At 42.7% G+C, this 13,528-nt stretch overlaps 1 protein-coding gene across 14 annotated transcripts in view; it reads right to left on the bottom strand.

Annotated features, from left to right (window-relative positions):
* cacna1g (calcium channel, voltage-dependent, T type, alpha 1G subunit) overlaps positions 1 to 9,582 on the bottom strand; it is a 291,002-nt gene extending 281,420 nt beyond the window's left edge. For all 14 annotated transcript variants that reach the window (XM_054766574.1, XM_054766569.1, XM_054766571.1 and 11 more), the window contains exons 1-2: positions 8,885 to 9,582; positions 8,289 to 8,608 (exon numbers count right to left, since the gene is read on the bottom strand). In XM_054766574.1, the coding sequence (XP_054622549.1) occupies positions 8,289 to 8,601 (313 nt within the window). In that variant the 5' untranslated portion in view covers positions 8,602 to 8,608; positions 8,885 to 9,582. The remainder of the gene's footprint in view (positions 1 to 8,288; positions 8,609 to 8,884) is intronic.
* Positions 9,583 to 13,528: the final 3,946 nt, after the last annotated feature.

The following is a 13,528-nucleotide window of genomic DNA, read 5'->3' as shown; positions in this document are numbered from 1 at the left end:
TCTCAGATATGAATCACCACTTTATGAATCAGCACTAATAAAGTGGCAATAGTCGCCCGCTTTAATCGAACTCCCTGCACAAATAGAGGTTTGCATATCAGAAGAGAGAAAAACACACTGTTTATGTCATTTTGTTTGGTGTAGAACTGTACTTTATCACGAGTCACTAAAACAAACATATTGTTCCATTAATAGCTCATCAACAGTGCCAGTCGAAACGGGGTATTAACAGATGAATTTCCTAGCAGTGCCTAGCAGCAAAAGAATTCTTAAAGTCTTAAAGTCTCCCTCTCCATGTCACTACCTCCTGTCATCAGACGCACACCTCTTTGCTCCCTCTATGCCTCTGCCTTCACCCTTCTTTCTCTCTAAACGGGTGCTTGCCTGTGTTTTTTTTTTGACAGAATATGCAGCATTCATTTGTTAACTAGGCCACCATTGTTACACGGGTGGAAGACCGCCTCACATGTCGGAGAGGAGAAATAAAGCAACAAAAAAATACCAGCTGCTGTGGACTGAGCCTCATTCACAAGCAAAGACACGGTCTGCCAGTCTTGATGGTTTACTTTGTGGTTTGGGCCCGAGTCACTGTGGTCATGGTGTCATCTTGTGTGTATCGAGTTAACTCGTTCTTCCCTGCCAACACACACAGGCAGGCAGGCATAGTCCATTCAAGAAACGCGGTTCCGTCAGTAGTACAAGTGGTACAATACAGCCGCCGGGTGTAAAGGTCATTACATTATTTTATTTTATATCTAGAGGGCTCTAACAATGTTAAAAACAGCATTTAGAAGGTCGTAAATAGTTTTTTTATGCTCTAACTACAAAAATATTCCATTAAAAATAAGGAATCCTACTTGGTGGAGATTCACTTCTCACGGCCAGGTCTGGAACCAATTAAACATGATAAAGGAGAGATGATTGTACATACAGTAAATACAGCTGAATTGTAAGATACAATATACATGTACCACTTTAGTACATACAGTATGTTAAGTTATGTGCAAACAGCACTCATTTGAAAATGTCAATAAATGTCGTGCCAACAAAGTAGTTTATTTGAAGCAACGCTAAATTTGCAGCAAACAGTTGCAGCAATTTACGTAACATCATTCTTCAAAAAAGCCATAATAAACAGGCAGTGGGCTGCATCTAGCTGGGGTAAAAAGGGAAGGAAGGGTTTTTTTGTGCTCAGCCTGCTTGTAGTTTTAACAGCAAACAAATCTCCTCATTAAGAACATACCTCATACTGAGTAGTCTGCTGACAACTTACTGCCGTCTGAGCTGTCGCTCCCTGTTCTTATTGCTAGTCCTGCTGTTTACGAATACATATGACTACTGAGAACTTCTAAGAGTCAATAGGTCGGTCAATATCAACCATGCATCTCCTATTGCGCTCGATAATGGACAGTACCAGCCCTGCTCAGCGCTGCTCGACTCACTTGTTGGTGTTCAGTTTTCCGTGTCAAAATAGTACTACAGGAAACGGCAAAAAACACGCAGCAATTAGTCACGCCAGTTAGAACAAGACACACTCGCAAACAACAATTGTGGGAAAGAAGTACCCTCAACAAGGAGACTGAGGGCAGCAAGAAAACGGACCACTGCAGCAAAGTGGAGACTGTGGCACAGCGTCCAGATCATAGGCACAGCAACAAGGTAGGATAATGTTAGCATCTTTTTTTTTACATTTTTTGCCATTTGTTTGAAATGCTCAACCAGTGATCAACCAGCAGTGGTCTATGTCAAACATTTGGTATCAGCCCTCCTTTGTACCATTTCTAGTACTCAGTAGTACCTGGTGCCACTTACTAATGGAAACGGTGTTGAGCAGAGGAGGTACCGATGTTAACAGACCAAGCTGTTCCGAACAACCACACATAAAGTCATAACAAAACCGAGACTGGTCGTGATGTGACACTGACAATAGTGTACGCTAAATGAACATCCTTGAGACACACCTCTTTAATTTATCAGTCCATAAGCAATAAACTATAATCCAAGATGCTCAGCTCAATATACAGTGGTACCTCAGTTAATGTACGCCCCGGTGAGCATTTTTCGGTTAACGTCCGAAATTTATGCTTAAATTTGGCCTTAGTTTGCATGCGCCCGCCTGGTTAGCGTGCAATATGGCGCCCGTAACAAACTATTGTATTCGTGCTTGGTTTCTTTACGCAGCCACCTTGGATCACGTGCCCCAGATGAAATCTCGCCACACTTTACTACGGAAGCCTTTAAGGCACATACATGTAAGGCATCCGAAATCCAGTGGTCAAACAATGGATGACTCCTGTCTGTGCATTTTTTTCAACTGAGTGCGACAAATTCTAAATAATAATAAATAAATGACTCCAAATAAGATTGCGAGTGACAGCGACATTCCAAAGAGGGTGAAGACCACTGTTGAATTCAGGAAAGAAGTCATCGCAAAGTTCGAAATGGCATCCGTGTTGCCGATCTCGCCAGGATGCACTGGAAGCCCTCATGGACAATAAGTACCGTCCTGAAGAATAACAACGTAATAAAGTCAGCTAATGTTGCAAAAGGAGTAACGGTGTTACCATGGTTAGTGGGAGGTAGTGGGACACACTGGCAAGGCTGCTGTGTGTGTATCGTAACAAAGAAAAGGCCTGCATAGAGTGAGTCTGTTGACAAATTTAAGACAAGGACAGGTTGGTTTGACAATTTTTAAAAAAGAACAGTCATAAAACAGCATCGTTAGGCATGGCGAGACTGCAAATGCAGACAAATGTGCCTCCAAACTCCTCCAATTATATTGTTTATTTCTCCATTTCATATGTAATGTTGGTGTCATTGTTTTTTGAATGTAAAACTGTGCATGTTTGGATTGCCCTCCAAGCATAATTTGCCCTCCACTCCCTCCCTCTCTGCAAAATTCCACTCTGCATGTAAAACTATAATTATTGTCTATAAAAATGCACCTTGTGTTAAAAATGTTGGGGTGTCTGGAACGCATTAATTGGCTTTACATTAGTTTCTATGGGAAAACTTGCCTTGGTTAGAGTCTGTTTTGGTTTGAGTCGGGCCTTCTGGAACAGATTAATGACGCTAACCAGAGCACCACTGAATATATAAGGTGTCCCATAAAACGGAACACACTTGCTGCAACAGTCTGTCATGCCAAGTATTCAAGAAAACTTTGAAGATGAGGAGTTTGAGTTTCAGCAAGAGGGGGCGACCGCACACCACCATCACAATGTTTGATCCTTCCTTGATGAGATCTTGCAAAACAGGTGGATTGGACGGAGAGGTTTCTTTGAATACCCTCCGCGCTCACCAGATCTCACACCACTAGACTTTTTCTTATGGGGACACCTGAAAGACAACGTCTACGCTATGAGATCTGCAAAGGTCACTGAATTGCGAGCGTGAATGCATGCAAATACCAAGAAAATTGTCTCGTGATGTGTGTGATTCCATTGCTTCGCGTTGTCAGCAGTGTCAGTTTGAGAACAGACGATGACAAAACAATAATATGATGCTTGTAAATTCTATTACATTTTGAAAATTGAACAAATTCTAATAAACACCTAGTTTACAATTATTTAAAGTGTGTATGTTTTTTCCTTTTAATGGGATGGGAGAGGCTGTTTCTGCATATTCTGAACTCCTGTTTCCTTCCAATGATCTACTGATAGCACCATGTGATCTGGAGGAGTTGCCACAGCATATCAACTTCCCAAAGTTCTTCTTTCATCTCACTGCACATGCAAAATACATGCAAGGCACATCACATGGCCCACCACCCCCACAAGCCAGCTAAACGTCTTTGCACGGTTATGTACTGTATGTATGCGGTACAAGAATTTTGGATAGGTTGTCTGAAAGGCTACACAGAAGGAAGAAGAAGGGAATAAATGAAAGCAAAGTGGTAGGTGGGCAGACTATACTCTCAAAATCCCTCGCAGAGCAACTCATTTTTATTCTATTTTCTGCCATTCTCAAACTCCTCCACTGTTTTTGGAGGCTTTCAAAGATGGCACGAGGACGGCTGCTCGCTCTCAAGCCAAACTGAGGCTTTTTAGACTCAACAGGAGAAGAAGAAAGCCAGTGCATGGGGAGGAAAAGGCAAGCAGGAGGAGGTGGAGGTGGTGGGGGGAAATATTGGCAATGGCGAGGGCAGGAGACATTTTCTGCTGATTAAGTAAGTGTTTGCTTCAGCTCCCATTATTTGACAGACGCATCAGAGCGATGAGCAACAAATGTGAAGTCAAGAGCAGGAGAGCAAACCGTTGCAACACAAATGGCCACCACACTTGAGGAAAGACCTCGCTCTCCTCTGAGTGCAGGTTATGTGTCTGGCTTCCAGTGAGGCTGATACAAGTGAGCTTGAAGGTGGTGACCTTCCACAATGTTATGGACCATGTAATCCTCTGCTTATATCAGTGTGAGCAAAGGATAGACAGCACTGGATGCCTTCCCAAAACACCCTCCTCTTGCACCTTCTCTGTCTTGGCACAACATCCAGCACCCCGCCAAAGAGGGTTGGACACCTACAGGACTCCTGTGGAAGTGCGTGTGTGTTGCTTACACAACTCCCCACACACATACAAAGGCATTTTGCCTCTGCATCAGATTCTGCAGTAGAGGGAATTTCAAGCAGGCAACGTGCCGGGCAAAACAGCTTAGAGCATGCACCCAAGGGGTCTTCAATTAGACCCTAAATACCTATGTGAGTATCCAGGGGTCCTAATTACTTCAGACTGTTAAAAATGGCTGCGAGCCGTCTGAGGCCAGGGGTTTACCCAAGACATGCCTGTTTAGAATAGAACCAGACAAGTTTTTCTTGGAGCAATGTTTCTACAGTACGGTCTGGAAGGGAAAGCACAGTGGAACCTCCATCGCCTCTGAAGCCACACAATTTGGAATCCGACAAAAATATTTGGTGTAAATGTGCTTAAGTCGCACAAATTTTGGCAAAAATAAAGTAGGCCATTGTGTTTTTGAAATAAATAATAAAAAAGTCAAATATAATGTTTTTTTAGAACAAACCTTTAGCTATGCTCAAATCCTCAGCTAATAACAAAGGCACAAAAGAACAAAATATGAAGAAGTGCCCGGTTTAAGAGGAAATTTTAAAAAGTCAGCAACTCAAAAATACTTTAAATTGAACAGTAGTGTTTTTTAGGGAACCATTTTGAGAAGACACAAGCATGTCTTTACTTTGTGCCAGGAACACCAACCTGTCAATTGCATCAGGCTAAGCAACTGTCTGTCTGTGCATTTGTGGTAGAGGTTGTCGTGCTACAATATTGTGACTGCGAAGCTCACTGGATGTCGTGAGTCCATTGTTTCCAGCAGGTTTTAAATCCGTTTTTCCACTGTTGCAACGGAAACCATATGTTTAGTAATGTGACAGGACACCTCTTTACAGTAGCGCACCACTTTGCTTTTCCTTTCATGAGGAACGCAACAGGAAAAAGAAGCAAGCAGTGAGCTTTGTGTTGTGGCAGGAGTTGTGCAGCCAGTGCACAGATTGTGCCAAGTTTTAAGGTGGTGAAAAATTAGTTTTTATGCTCTGAATTCGAAGCACCTCCAAATTACTGAGACGCTGCTTTTTCCTTGCTGACTAACTCTTCTACCGCAGACGCTGTGGCTTCGAATGAGCCGCCGGGCTTCTGCTCCGCCCCTCCTCCTGCATGCAGGTATGAGGGAGATACAGCGCAAATACAGTCGATATTGATATGAACAATATGGTTGTTTTTGAGATCGTGCTCAAAGTAAATATCGTTAAATTAATAATATGGATATCACCCTGTCCTAATTTATTGCATCATTTTTGTTGCCTGAATGTCACGGATCTGCAGTAAAATGTTATGGATTCTCTCTTAGCCCGTGCGCCAACCCTCAACAAAGTTTTATTGAAATCCCTTATGCAGTTTATGCACAGTCCTGCTCACTAACTGACCAATCGGCAATCAAAGCATAACCACCATTTGTGCTAAGTGGAGGAAAATGTGCACCATATTGGAAAAAAAAATAACTTAACTGCATGGTGGAAACAGGACGTTTCTTTTACAGCATAAGACTGAGGCAGAGCCTGCTCCTAGCGATACTGTGGGTGTATTTATGGAGGGAATAAGAGAGACAAACTTCAGGAGTCATTGGTGGAAGCAGAGTGCAAAGAGTGGCGCGCAGTGTGTGGAAGGCAGCAGCAGCGGCAGCAGCAGCAGCAGCAGAGGAGGACACGGATCAAGAGAGAAAACGGTTAAAAATATTGCAAAAGATCCATCTGCTCCCCAGGTAAGCAGCATGAGTGTACACACACACGCACATGCAGATCAATCACAGCAGCATTACAGAACCGGTGACCTTTTCCTAAATCAGTGCTGATACGCACTAAAGGGTAAACTCAACAAGAAAGAGCACACACACAAAAAGAAAAATTCAAACATTGTTAAAAATCTACCCAACTAGCCAGACGCTTTCAAATAGTCTTTGTATTGCAAACCTGCATTTGAGTGTTTTATAACAGCATTCCTTCAGTCATTGGTCAACACATCTGTTTTACTCTTGCAGATATATATCACTGCCACGGACCTCTTAATCAGCGACTAAACCCCTTAGCTGCCTTAGCATTTGTTATCTTCACAGGACACTTTGGAAGATTCCATGCATCCTACTTGGGGCGAACCGTTAAAGGAAGGCCCATTTTTCTGTGCCACAGTGCACAAAGCACTGTCCATGAAGGCCTGCTTGGATGAGTTTGGTGTGGAAGCACTTGCAATCCTGTCAAACACCATTGGGATGAACTTGAACAGAAATGATGATCCCCCAGATGCAACATCAGTGACTTCTGACCTCCCAGATGAATGACAATTTTAACAACCACAATCTTATACTGTACAATATAAGAGAAAGTCTCCTCGACTTTACTTGTTTATAGTGTGTAGTTCAATTAAACCATGCCAATTAGCGTCAGCGCTGAGATATACCCTTAACAAACACATGTTGGGGTCCTATTTTGTAGTAAAAGTAGCAATAAAGCAGGGTCCCTATGTAGCATCTGTCAAATGATTAGTTCATTCTTGCAGGGGCAACATTGGATTAGTCAAAAGTGTTTTTTTTTACATTATTGCTATAATAGATTTTCTTGTGGTACCATTACCACCATTACCAGGGTACGCCCTGGACTAGTCACTAGCGAATCACAGGGCACAAATACGCATACAGCCACTCACATTCACACCTACGGACAATTTACAGTCTCTAGTTAACCTCTAGTAACCAGACAAAACCCATGCATGTGCCAACTCCACACAGTGATGCCCAAGCAGAGATTCAAACCCTCCAACCCCTTGACTGTGAAGCCAACATGCTCACCTCTATGCTAAACTCCAAGGTAAGCATAAGGTCGAGTGCAGCAGGGAAGGATGAACTATTTAGAAGAGTATTAAAAAAGGGCACCATAGTTGTGCTTGCACTTTAAAGTACTGGTTTCTGCAATCAGCAGCGTGCGCTCTGACAAAACAAAAGACACACAAAAGATGAGCATCTCTGTCCATATACTAGGAATTTGACATCTAACATCTCAATCAAACCTGAGAGAATCAACCCGAAAATGAGAGGAATGGAGACGGGGGCGATTGTGAATGAGTCTAAATGACACGAACACAACAGCGAGAGACCTCCCGGCAGAGACACATCAGGCAAAGGCATCACTCCTGCCAAGTGTGGCTCCCTCACATCCAGCTCCATACACCACCCTCATCACACATACACAGCGGAACAACCTGAAACGCATTATTTGCTGCCGTCAACCCTGAGGGAGAGAAAGAGAGGCGAGCGGTGGGGAGAAAGTCTCCTGTGCTTCCTTTCTTATCGCTAGAATCAGTGCAGGTCTGTGCACTTATGAATCAATAACACACTTCGAGGAGAATAATTCAATAAGACTCCATACCCCAGGTGAGTATCACAAAACGAATTCTAACAGCAGCACCCTCCTCGTGGTGTAGGCCTCGCTGACACCCCTGTCATGTGAGGTTGATAGATTTTCTTCTCTGGCTGTTATTCTGTTTAATCAACGGGAAGCAAAAAAAGCACCTCAGAGGAGTCAAAGCACTCACGAGGGAAGGTTTGAGATGAAAGAAAGGTGTAAAACACACATTTATGGTGCCGAGCCAACACTTCCACACCAGTCCTCCACACAATACTTCCACTGCCCTTGAGGTCAACTGGGAAAGACACAAACAGGTGTTTCTTACCTGGAAGGTGGACTCCTATCTGAAGAGCTTTTTTGTTGGTTTTTTTTTTTAAAGGATATGGGTTGCACACCATCTTGAGACACCAGCTCCGAGGACGGGTGGTCTGCTTCATGTAGAAGAAGACCACTGGGGCCAAGGTGGGATGAGGCAGGCTTTCCTCGCCGGATGCTGATGCTTCATCCCCGGCTGACGAAGTCCCGTCTGGGGCTGGAGACGCCGGTTCCACCATCACCTCACTCCGCTCCACGGTACCTCCAGTTCCGTCCCCGGATAGGTCGTTAAGCCGGATGAAAGTCCTCGGCAGAGACGAGCGGCCCTCCGAGCCCCTGGAGTCGGGGGTTCTGGAGATGTTTCCCCCATCCTCAGCCATCATTCACCTCCTGCACGGATGAGCAACCATGAGCATGATTATATTAAATAAATATCCTTGCAGTATGACTTGGTAAAGATATCATTCATCATCACAACACTTCTCAATGATCATCCATAACTGGTGCTGCATTGCACAACAACAAAATGCATGTTAATATATGTTAATATTATGTTAATATGTTAATAAAACAGTGACTAAAAATGATTTCTGCAGCCTATTATACCATATAAGTTAATGACTGAAACAAAACCTATTAAATGTTATTAATTGCAACCAACATTACCTGAATTGGACTGGACAGATGTATCTAAAGCGCACTCAGTCATCGCATGATCAGTTTTGTGGCTGCACAAAGTCCACACCAGCCTGAAGAAAGAAAAAAAAAACCCTTTTGGTAGCACGGAGAGAAGATTTAGCTGTCAAAAATGGGGTTCTGTATGGGCTTTGGTGGACCGGAGAGAATTCCAGGTGGTGCGCTGGCGCACTGGGTCCGTCTCTGCAGCCTCGGTGCGGTGCGCAGAGGGGCCCCTGAGCCCCCAGGTGTTCCGAACGGCTCGCCAGGGATCTCAGTCGCAATTGATTAATATCCACTCGTGGAGATTTGAAACAGGGTTAGGGTCCGCGTCTGCGGCTTGAATGCTTTCTTAATCAATATGCGAATACGGTGTGCAAACTTCTGCGGAATCCCTTCTTCAGATGATTCAAAAAGAGGAGCAATGACAACAGCAAAAAAGAATAAGCTTTCCTCTTTTAAATGAAGTACACTCCAACACTTTTCATTGCATCCACAGGCAGTTTAGCGCATATTCCGCATCAGAGTTTTCAAAATCCCTCGACGTTGCCGAGCTTCAAGTAGAGTTGTTTTTTTTAACATCACAGAGCATCTTTTCTCTTGGTTGCAACCCAGACACTCCCGCTCTCACCCTTGTCTCTTCCAGAACTGTGTTCGGTCGGTTCCGTCCATCAGGAAGGCTTCCACAGCTGGATGAGAGGGAGGGATGAGAGAGAAGGAGTGATCAGAACTTCTCAATCCCCGCCCATGGAGCGCCTCATTTAAGCCAATTAGCGCGCAGTCGCTCCAGGAGCTCGTTTGTTATTGGCTGAAGGAGCTGCCGTGCAAACTAAGACAGTCGAGGGGAGGGGGCGCAAACAGCTGGAAGCTTATGCCAACTGTCAGCCAATCAGACGCGAGGGAGTGAAGGCATTTCAGCAACGATGCTTGGTGATTGGTGGATAACTTTATTAGGAGAACTTGTAGAAGCGACGGAGTTGCCTCATGGTGCAATGTGACTTACTTGTTGGTACAATACACGTTAAATAATTCACCTAAAACTTACTGTCCAAAACAGTGGTCATCTGTCGTGGTCTTGTTTAAAACGTTGGAAAATAAAAATACATATTTTGAATATAATTTCTATGTGTGTTGTAATTACATTTATTTTTCATTTATAATTTTTATTTGATATATATTTGTAGTTTGTGATTGGCTGGAGACCAGTCCAGCGTGTACCCCGCCTCTCGCCCAACGTCAGCTGGGATAGGCTCCAGCATATCTGCGACCCTTGTGAGGCTAACTCGCATAGAAGATGGATGTATGGATGGATGGATGGATTTGTAGTATAATTTCGTCATAGAATAGAATTATTATTATTATGGCAATGTTATAATACTACATTAACTTCAGTTGTAAACAAAGACAAAGCTAACTTAAAGTGCCCTCTTTTGGGATATAATAAAAAATAATTCCTAAATGCAAATACAAATTAATTTATAAACTCTATTTAATACTGTATTGTTTTTCCGTTTTTTCTTCCACATCCTGTTTCTCTCAGTTACAATAAACCTGTCATAAAAATGTTGTACTGTTCATATTTTTGTTAGGTGGTCAACTTTAAAAATCACTAGAGGATCAAATACTTATTTTCCTCACTGTATCGATACATAAATTTCCTCAAGCACCCCCTGGAGTGCCTTCAAGTACCCCCAGGGTACTTGTAGTCCTTTTGAAAACCTCCGATATAGAGTATTTGCGTGAATTGTCTGACCCTGTGCTGAGAACTCCGGCATGTATGCCAGTGACCACTAGAGGAAGATGTTTCCTCAGGTCGTCTTTGCAGCTGATAATAAAACAATGCAGCATAATGCAGCCTGAGGTGGAAATAATAGTGCAATAATGCACTATAGCGTGGGAAGATTGCACATGCTTGGGATACAGCTGCACTCAGTTTCAACTCAGAATGCTTTTCATTAAAACACGTTATTATTGATTTAAAAGAAGAAGTCAATCAATGAGACGGACCAATTTCCTTTGCTAGAACATTTGTGGCAGCTATAGTGCTCTTTTGCACTTGTGGTTATTAATCACTTGGGACTTTATTTTACGCAGTTGTTGAAAATAAGATTGAGCGTCTCACGTGTGCAAACACATGACCTGATAACACATGCAAGTGCACAGCAGGGGGAGGAGGAAAGGAGTGGGACTCTTTACGGTGGCTGTCAATAGAACCTGCTCAGACTGAGTTGTTAATTGTGGCATTTCTTAATAGAGTATTGATCCAGCCCTGCGTCAGCCTGTTAGGCAGCAACGGGGCTCTGTCCTGATTGGTTGGGGCAACACAATTAGGACTTCTTTCTGTGTAAAGTTCATTAATAAGATGCAGTACAATGAAGCATCTATCATTCATAAAATAGCTTTTACAACACTGCATGTGTGGAGAACACTTCCCAAGTTGATGAATGTTGTTGAGTTATTTTACCTCAATAAAAGACCATCACTCCTCAGGTGTGATGAACTTCTAACCAAAGAGTCCGTCCTGTCCTCAGTTGATCGTTATGAATTTCGTTGTGAGAGAAAATCTGTCAGAAAAAACTCTGAAGGGGGGGGGAATTAATTGTCACCTTGAGGTTGACAGGAAGCTCTTAACAAAAGAGCCACAGCTGCCCCTCAAGATGCCTGAAAGAAGAAGGAACGTCAAAGCGTCTAACTTTAGATTGATCAAAATTGTGGAAAAAAAGCTGCTTATATGTGTTCTATAGTTCTATAGAGTGTTTTCTATAGAGCAGTGGTCCCCAACCCCGGGACATGGGTCATTTGGTACCGGGCCGCACAGAAAGAAGAAATCATTTCCATTATTTCATTTTTTTATGTTTTATTTTGAAAAGTGGCCAGATTCTACATCCGTCTCACTTGGCGCATGTCCATTTGTCTCAAGTTAATTCATGCTAGCGCACTGCCTTTACCACACACGTCAAACAGGATGTAATAATCTTTCTGGAAAAACTTGGCTGGAACTTGAACTGGTGGATGGCGGGTCAGCACTCATTTTGTGCTTTTAATTTGATGTTATTCATGTCTTAGTTTTACACAATACATCATAAATAAGATAAATTAGATTGTCTGTCTCTCTTTATATGTGCATTGTGATTGACGGGTGACCGGCCCAATGTGTAGACCCACTTGGCCAAAGTCAGAAATGACCTTTAACCGGATAAGCAAAAGAACATTTATATTTTAGTTCTCCTACTTACAACAAAAAGACACCAAATGAAGCCTCTATTTTCACAGATTTACCCAGATTTGTACTAAAATGTATATGGATGGTGTGCAACGGCACCACATAGCTTCATGGTTATGAGTTTTGAAGTTTTGTTGTTGTTGTTGTTGTTTTTTTACATAATCATGCTAGCTAACTAAACTAACACATTACTAAACCCACAAATTGCAAGCAAACCTCAAGCTTTTACACTTACGCAATGCTTGTATAGTTATGCCCCAGAGCTTGTGAAGTGTTCCTGACTTTAAAGCCAAAGTGGGATGTGCAAAGTGTGCATCCGTTGACAAGCTGAACAAGTGTAAAAGTGTAAAATACCGAAACTAATGTAAGCAGAGGAGCACTCGGACAGCGCAGACCTCCGCCAAGCGCCACAGTTCCTCCCATATTATGATTCACACCAAAATAATAATCCAATATTTTTTGGATCAGTATTTGATATTTGTAGAACCTGTATTTTTTTTCCCCAAGTGCTCTTACCATTTTTTGTGGAGTTATATGCACAAATACCGAAAATGGTCCTATATCGCAATGTTAAAAAATCCTTTAAAAAAATTCAGACATCCAGACAGTGATCCGGATCACCCCCAGAATTTAATCCGATTTTCCATATCCCATTTCTGACAATTCCTGAAAATTTAATCCAAATTCACTGACAACTTTTCAAGTTATTTTGAACACAAACAAATGAATAAATGCCGGCAAAAACATAACCTCCACGCCGCGCCTGCGCTTGGCGTAGATAAAAATACTGAAGAGATATTTGCCTCTTTAAAACCCGCATGCCATATCTAATTTCAAGCCAGCTTTTTTGGAAACAAAAAACGTGAAACCAGAATCTACCCAGATCGCAAAGTGACATGGAAACAACGGTGATTGTTGTTGATTTTCCATCTGAATCATCAGAATGGTGACATTGAAATTGCAATGCAAAACAGATGCAAATCAGGTATCAAACTGATGAAACTTAACATGTTGACAGCAATGACACAGAAACAACAGTGCAAAGTTGAGAGGAGGGCTGATCAATAATCATGGATTTAGAGATGAGCGGGAGATCACCCTGTGGTAGACCAGCGCACCTGCACCCCAAAATCAAGATGGAAAATTTAGCAGCTGCAGTTACTGTTACACACTAGCGGTGGTGGTAATACATCATGTCAACCACCATTTCAAGAAGAAGAAGGAGAAGAAGAAGTGAAGGTCGAATGGATGTGTGTGGCTTTGCATACAGTGGTGTGAAAACGTGTTTGGCCCAGCAGTGTTTGGTCACCAACAGATGGCCGGACATTCTCCTTCAGGATTTTTTGGTAGACAGCAGAATTCATGGTTCCATTTATCACAGCAAGTCCTCCACGCCCTGAAGCAGCAAAACA

The sequence above is a fragment of the Dunckerocampus dactyliophorus genome, chromosome 2, assembly GCF_027744805.1.
Source record: "Dunckerocampus dactyliophorus isolate RoL2022-P2 chromosome 2, RoL_Ddac_1.1, whole genome shotgun sequence".
NCBI lineage: Eukaryota > Metazoa > Chordata > Actinopteri > Syngnathiformes > Syngnathidae > Dunckerocampus > Dunckerocampus dactyliophorus.
The sequence above is the reverse complement of the archived record's forward strand: the minus strand, read 5'-3'. Positions and strand labels throughout refer to the sequence as shown.